The sequence below is a fragment of the Oncorhynchus masou genome, chromosome 5, assembly GCF_036934945.1.
Source record: "Oncorhynchus masou masou isolate Uvic2021 chromosome 5, UVic_Omas_1.1, whole genome shotgun sequence".
NCBI classification, from domain to species: Eukaryota; Metazoa; Chordata; class Actinopteri; order Salmoniformes; family Salmonidae; genus Oncorhynchus; species Oncorhynchus masou.
In genome coordinates, this window is record NC_088216.1 from 6,547,286 (window position 1) to 6,554,785 (window position 7,500).

General features: G+C 55.7%; 1 protein-coding gene across 1 annotated transcript in view; it reads left to right on the forward strand.

The window, feature by feature from the left end:
- The window catches only part of LOC135531669 (coiled-coil and C2 domain-containing protein 1A-like), a 301,157-nt gene that overhangs the window by 286,636 nt on the left and 7,021 nt on the right, over positions 1-7,500 (forward strand). The window contains 8 exon segments of the mRNA XM_064959578.1: positions 94-249; positions 687-794; positions 945-987; positions 1,095-1,147; positions 1,149-1,170; positions 1,569-1,645; positions 1,726-1,744; positions 1,747-1,772. Coding sequence (XP_064815650.1) covers positions 94-249; positions 687-794; positions 945-987; positions 1,095-1,147; positions 1,149-1,170; positions 1,569-1,645; positions 1,726-1,744; positions 1,747-1,772 — 504 coding nt within the window.

Sequence of the window (7,500 nt, forward strand, 5' to 3'; positions counted from 1 at the left end):
TGTCTGTCTCTCTGTCTGTCTGTCTGTCTGTCTGTCTCTCTCTCTGTCTCCCCCCCTCTGTCTCTGTCTCTCTGTATGTCTGTGTTGTGCAAGGTGTTGGATGGTCGTAAGGCTACGGGGGGTAAGCTGGAGGTGAGGGTGAAGATTCGGGAGCCGCTGGGAGGAGCACAGCTTCAGATCACCACAGAGAAATGGCTGGTCCTCGACCCTGTACCAATCACCACCCCCGACAGAGAGAGAGAACAACAGGTAAGGAGAGAGAGTTGGCTGGTCCCCACCCTGAACCAATCACCACCCCCGACAGAGAGAGAACAACAGGTAAGGAGAGAGAGAGATGGCTGGTCCTCGACCTGAACCAATCACCACCCCGACAGAGAGAGAGAACAACAGGTAAGGAGAGAGAGATGGCTGGTCCGACCCTGAACCAATCACCACCCCCGACAGAGAGAGAGAACAACAGGTAAGGAGAGAGAGCTGGCTGGTCCTCTCACCCTGAACCAATCACCACCCCCGACAGAGAGAGAGAGAGAGAACAACAGGTAAGGAGAGAGAGATGAGGGAGAGAGAGACCTTTTGGACTGTCCAGGACTAGTAGGGGTCTCTGTCAGTTAACATGTTATATTAATACCTGTCTAACTGAAGTCCCCCCCCCCCCCCCCCCCTTCTCTCGCTCCAAAACCAAAGAGGACAATGGGAGGAACAAGCAGTCTAACCAGTCCAGCCACTCTCCTCCCCAGTATAAACTCCACAGTTTCAGTCTAATGCACTACACAAGGGAGAGACTGGAGAGACAGGTGTGTTTTCATTCTCTCTTCTTCTATCTTTCATTTTCCTCTCCTCGTCTCCGTGGGAACGTTTAATCTAGATCTGTTCAGAATTGGAGGTAACCAATCTATGCTGTGATTGGTCTAAGATGATGTCAATCACGCTGTGTGTCACGTCAGATTGGTGATTACAGGAAGAGTAGGCGGGATCCTCCGTCACCTGGTACAGCAACACAAGGAGGTCACTGCAGTGGCAGAAAGCCCAGCTAGAGTAGGCTCCCTACTCTACTGTTAGGTAACACATACACACACACACAGACACACAGACAGACACACACACACACACACACAGGCTGCAGTGGCAGAAAGCCCAGCTAGAGAGAGGGCTCCCCTACTCTACTGTCAGGTAACACACAGACACACACACACAGGCTGCACAGAAACACAGAGAGAGGCTCCCCTACTCTACTGTCAGGTAACACACACACACACACACACACACAGACACACACACACACACACACACAGACACACACACACACACAGGCTGCAGTGGCAGAAAGCCCAGCTAGAGAGAGGCTCAACATACTCCTATATATTTATCTCTGTCCCTCCCTCCCTCATTCCATCCATCTCTCTCTATATCTCCCTCCATCCATCTCTCTCTCTATCCCTCTCTCAATCCCTCCATCCATCTCTCTCTCTCCATCTCTCTCATCTCTGTCTCTCCCTCTCTCTGTCTGTCTGTCTGTCTCTCTCCATCCATCCATCCATCCATCTCTCTCTCTCTCTCTGTCTCTGTAGAGTATGAGAATATTTTGCAGCGTTTTGCCCAGGGACTTGCTGAGTCAGTGAAGAGGTTTTCCAGCCAAGGCAACAGGGTGAGCAAAGGGTCAGGGTTGTGTGTTTGTGTTCTGGGTGTTTGTCTGTGTGTAACGTGTCTGTCCCTCTGCCTATTCAGGATGCTGCTAAGGGCGCTCTCGACGGCTGAAGATGGTGGAGACTGAGGTAAACACTGTTCTATACAGACAGTGTTAGGTACACCGCCTGGTACACCGACATGGTCAGCTCCTACAGACAGTGTTAGGTACACCACCTGGTACACCGACATGGTCAGCTCCTACAGACAGTGTTAGGTACACCGCCTGGTACACCCGACATGGTCAGCTCCTACACCTACAGACAGTGTTAGGTACACCACCTGGTAAATGGACATGGTCAGCTCCTACAGACAGTGTTAGGTACACCACCTGGTACACCGACATGGTCAGCTCCCACTACAGACAGTGTTAGGTACACCACCTCGTACACCGACATGGTCAGCTCCTACAGACAGTGTTAGGTACACCACCTGGTACACCGACATGGTCAGCTCCTACAGACAGTGTTAGGTACACCACCTGGTACACCGACATGGTCAGCTCCTACAGACAGTGTTAGGTACACCACCTCGTACACCGACATGGTCAGCTCCTACAGACAGTGTTGGCTACACCGCCTGGTACACCGACATGGTCAGCTCCTACAGACAGTGTTAGGTACACCACCTGGTACACTGACATGGTCAGCTCCTACAGACAGAGTTAGGTACACCACCTGGTACACCGACATGGTCAGCTCCTACAGACAGTGTTAGGTACACCACCTGGTACACCAACATGGTCAGCTCCTACAGACAGTGTTAGGTACACCGCCTGGTACACCGACATGGTCAGCTCCTACAGACAGTGTTAGGTACACCACTTGGTACACCGACATGGTCAGCTCCTACAGACAGTGTTAGGTACCGCCTGGTACACCGACATGGTCAGCTCCTACAGACAGTGTTAGGTACACCGCCTGGTACACCGACATGGTCAGCTCCTACAGACAGTGTTAGGTACACCACTTGGTACACCGACATGGTCAGCTCCTACAGACAGTGTTAGGTACACCACCTGGTACACCGACATGGTCAGCTCCTACAGACAGTGAGTCACGTGTCCATGGCTTGCTATATAAAACAGGCAGACAGGCATCGAGGCATTCAGTTACTGTTCCATTGAACGTTACAATGGACAAAACTAGTGACCTAAGAGACTCTGAGTGTGGTTTGATCGTTGGTGCCAGGTACGCCGGATACAGGATCTCAGAAACGTCCCTCCTGGGCTTTTCACACGACAGTGTAAGCGTTTACAGAGAATGATGAGACAAACAAACAGCATCCAGTCAGCCGCAGTCCTGCGGGTGGAAAACGGAAGACTCGCGCAAGCTACCAGGCGGCCCACAAACAGGCAGATACCGGAGCAGTACAACAGTGGTGTGCAGACGGCATCAAGCTACCAGGCGGCCCACAAACAGGCAGATACCGGAGCAGTACAACAGTGGTGTGCAGAACGGCATCAAGCTACCAGGCCACAAACAGGCAGATAACGGCGCAGTACAACAGTGGTGTGCAGAGCGGCATCAAGCTACCAGGCGGCCCACAAACAGGCAGATACCGGAGCAGTACAACAGTGGTGTGCAGAACGGCATCAAGCTACCAGGGCCACAAAACAGGCAGATAACGGCGCAGTACAACAGTGGTGTGCAGAACGGCATCAAGCTACCAGGCGGCCCACAAACAGGCAGATAACGGCGCAGTACAACAGTGGTGTGCAGAACGCATCAAGCTACCAGGCGGCCCACAAACAGGCAAATAACGGCGCAGTACAACAGTGGTGTGCAGAACGGCATCAAGCTACCAGGCGGCCCACAAACAGGCAGATAACGCGCAGTACAACAGTGGTGTGCAGAACGGGCATCAAGCTACCAGGCGGCCCACAACAAGGGGCAGATAACGGCGCAGTGGCCAACAGTGGTGTGCAGAACGGCATCAAGCTACCAGGCGGCCCACAAACAGGCAAATAACGGCGCAGTACAACAGTGGTGTGCAGAACGGCATCAAGCTACCAGGCGGCCCACAAACAGGCAGATAACGGCGCAGTACAACAGTGGTGTGCAGAACGGCATCAAGCTACCAGGCCACAAACAGGCAAATAACGGCGCAGTACAACAGTGGTGTGCAGAACGGCATCAAGCTACCAGGGCCCACAAACAGGCAAATAACGGCGCAGTACAACAGTGGTGTGCAGAACGGCATCAAGCTACCAGGCGGCCCACAAACAGGCAGATAACGGCGCAGTACAACAGTGGTGTGCAGAACGGCATCAAGCTACCAGACGGCCCACAAACAGGCAGATAACGGCGCAGTACAACAGTGGTGTGCAGAACGGCATCAAGCTACCAGGCGGCCCACAAACAGGCAGATAACGGCGCAGTACAACAGTGGTGTGCAGAACGGCATCAAGCTACCAGGCGGCCCACAAACAGGCAGATAACGGCGCAGTACAACAGTGGTGTGCAGAACGGCATCAAGCTACCAGGCGGCCCACAAACAGGCAGATAACGGCGCAGTACAACAGTGGTGTGCAGAACGGCATCAAGCTACCAGGCGGCCCACAAACAGGCAGATAACGGCGCAGTACAACAGTGGTGTGCAGAACGGCATCAAGCTACCAGGCGGCCCACAAACAGGCAGATAACGGCGCAGTACAACAGTGGTGTGCAGAACGGCATCAAGCTACCAGGCGGCCCACAAACAGGCAGATAACGGCGCAGTACAACAGTGGTGTGCAGAACGGCATCAAGCTACCAGGCGGCCCACAAACAGGCAAATAACGGCGCAGTACAACAGTGGTGTGCAGAACGGCATCAAGCTACCAGGCGGCCCACAAACAGGCAAATAACGGCGCAGTACAACAGTGGTGTGCAGAACGGCATCAAGCTACCAGGCGGCCCACAAACAGGCAGATAACGGCGCAGTACAACAGTGGTGTGCAGAACGGCATCAAGCTACCAGGCGGCCCACAAACAGGCAGATAACGGCGCAGTACAACAGTGGTGTGCAGAACGGCATCAAGCTACCAGGCGGCCCACAAACAGGCAAATAACGGCGCAGTACAACAGTGGTGTGCAGAACGGCATCAAGCTACCAGGCGGCCCACAAACAGGCAAATAACGGCGCAGTACAACAGTGGTGTGCAGAACGGCATCTCGGAAAAACACAACCCGCCCCTCCTTGTCCCGGATTGGCCAATACAGCAGACGACCACCGCGGGTTCCACTCCTATCAGCTGTAGAGAAGAAGAAACGTCCCCAGTGGGCAGGCCGTCACCAACACTGAGGAACACATGGCCTGGTCCAAGGAATACAGGCTCACCAACACTGAGGAACACATGGCCTGGTCCAAGGAATACAGGTTCACCAACACTGAGGAACACATGGCCTGGTCCAAGGAATACAGGTTCACCAACACTGAGGAACACGTGGCCTGGTCCAAGGAATACAGGTTCACCAACACTGAGGAACACATGGCCTGGTCCAAGGAATACAGGTTCACCAACACTGAGGAACACATGGCCTGGTCCAAGGAATACAGGTTCACCAACACTGAGGAACACATGGCCTGGTCCAAGGAATACAGGTTCACCAACACTGAGGAACACATGGCCTGGTCCAAGGAATACAGGTTCACCAACACTGAGGAACATGGCCTGGTCCAAGGAATACAGGTTCACCAACACTGAGGAACACGTGGCCTGGTCCAAGGAATACAGGTTCACCAACACTGAGGAAAACATGGCCTGGTCCAAGGAATACAGGTTCACCAGCACTGAGGAACACATGGCCTGGTCCAAGTAATACAGGTTCACCAGCACTGAGGAACACATGGCCTGGGGGTCCAAGGAATACAGGTTCACCTACACTGAGGAACACATGGCCTGGTCCAAGGAATACAGGTTCCTCCTACACTGAGGAACACATGGCCTGGTCCAAGGAATACAAGTTCACCAACACTGAGGAACACATGGCCTGGTCCAAGGAATACAAGTTCACCAACAGACTGGTACAGACTGGGGGCGGGGGTGTAATGGTGGGGGATCCATGGCCCCATCCTGCCTGGTGTCAACGGTACAGACTGGGGGCGGGGTGTAATGGTGGGGGGATCCATGGCCCCACCCTGCCTGGTGTCAACGGTACAGACTGGGGGTGTAATGGTGGGATCCATGGCCCCATCCTGCCTGGTGTCAACGGTACAGACTGGGGGCGGGGGTGTAATGGTGGGGGGGTCCATGGCCCCATCCTGCCTGGTGTCAACGGTACAGACTGGGGGTGTAATGGTGGGGGGGTTCATGGCCCCATCCTGCCTGGTGTCAACGGTACAGACTGGGGGCGGGGTGTAATGGTGGGGGGATCCATGGCCCCATCCTGCCTGGTGTCAACGGTACAGACTGGGGGTGTAATGGTGGGGTCATGGCCCCATCCTGCCTGGTGTCAACGGTACAGACTGGGGGCGGGGGTGTAATGGTGGGGGTTCCATGGCCCCATCCTGCCTGGTGTCAACGGTACAGACTGGGGGTGTAATGGTGGGGGTTCCATGGCCCCATCCTGCCTGGTGTCAACGGTACAGACTGGGGGCGGGGGGTGTAATGGTGGGGGGGATCCATGGCCCCATCCTGCCTGGTGTCAACGATAGACTGGGGGTGGGGGTGTAATGGTGGGGGATCCATGGCCCCATCCTGCCTGGTGTCAACGGTACAGACTGGGGGTGTAATGGTGGGGGGGATCCATGGCCCCATCCTGCCTGGTGTCAACGGTACAGACTGGGGGTGTAATGGTGGGGGGATCCATGGCCCCATCCTGCATGGTGTTAACGGTACAGACTGGGGGTGGGGGTGTAATGGTGGGGGTTCCATGGCCCCATCCTGCCTGGTGTCAACGGTACAGACTGGGGGCGGGGGTGTAATGGTGGGGGGTTCCATGGCCCCATCCTGCCTGGTGTCAACGGTACAGACTGGGGGTGGGGGTGTAATGGTGGGGGGTATCCATGGCCCCATCCTGCCTGGTGTCAACGGTACAGACTGGGGGTGGGGGTGTAATGGTGGGGGGTTCCATGGCCCCATCCTGCCTGGTGTTAACGGTACAGACTGGGGGCGGGGTGTAATGGTGGGGGGTTCCATGGCCCCATCCTGCCTGGTGTTAACGGTACAGACTGGGGGCGGGGGTGTAATGGTGGGGATCCATGGCCCCATCCTGCCTGGTGTCAACGGTACAGACTGGGGGTGTAATGGTGGGGATTCATGGCCCCATCCTGCCTGGTGTTAACGGTACAGACTGGGGGCGGGGGTGTAATGGTGGGGGGATCCATGGCCCCATCCTGCATGGTGTTAACGGTACAGACTGGGGGCGGGGGTGTAATGGGTGGGGGGATCCATGGCCCCATCCTGCATGGTGTTAACTGTACAGACTGGGGGCGGGGGTGTAATGGTGGGGATCCATGGCCCCATCCTGCCTGGTGTCAACGGTACAGACTGGGGTGTAATGGTGGGGGGATCCATGGCCCCATCCTGCCTGGTGTTAACGGTACAGACTGGGGGTGGGGGTGTAATGGTGGGGGGATCCATGGCCCCATCCTGCCTGGTGTTAACGGTACAGACTGGGGGGTGTAATGGTGGGGGGTTCCATGGCCCCATCCTGCCTGGTGTTAACGGTACAGACTGGGGGGTGGGGGTGTAATGGTGGGGGGATCCATGGCCCCATCCTGCCTGGTGTTAACGGTACAGACTGGGGGGGGGTGTAATGGTGGGGGGTTCCATGGCCCCATCCTGCCTGGTGTTAACGGTACAGACTGGGGGTGTAATGGTGGGGGGTTCCA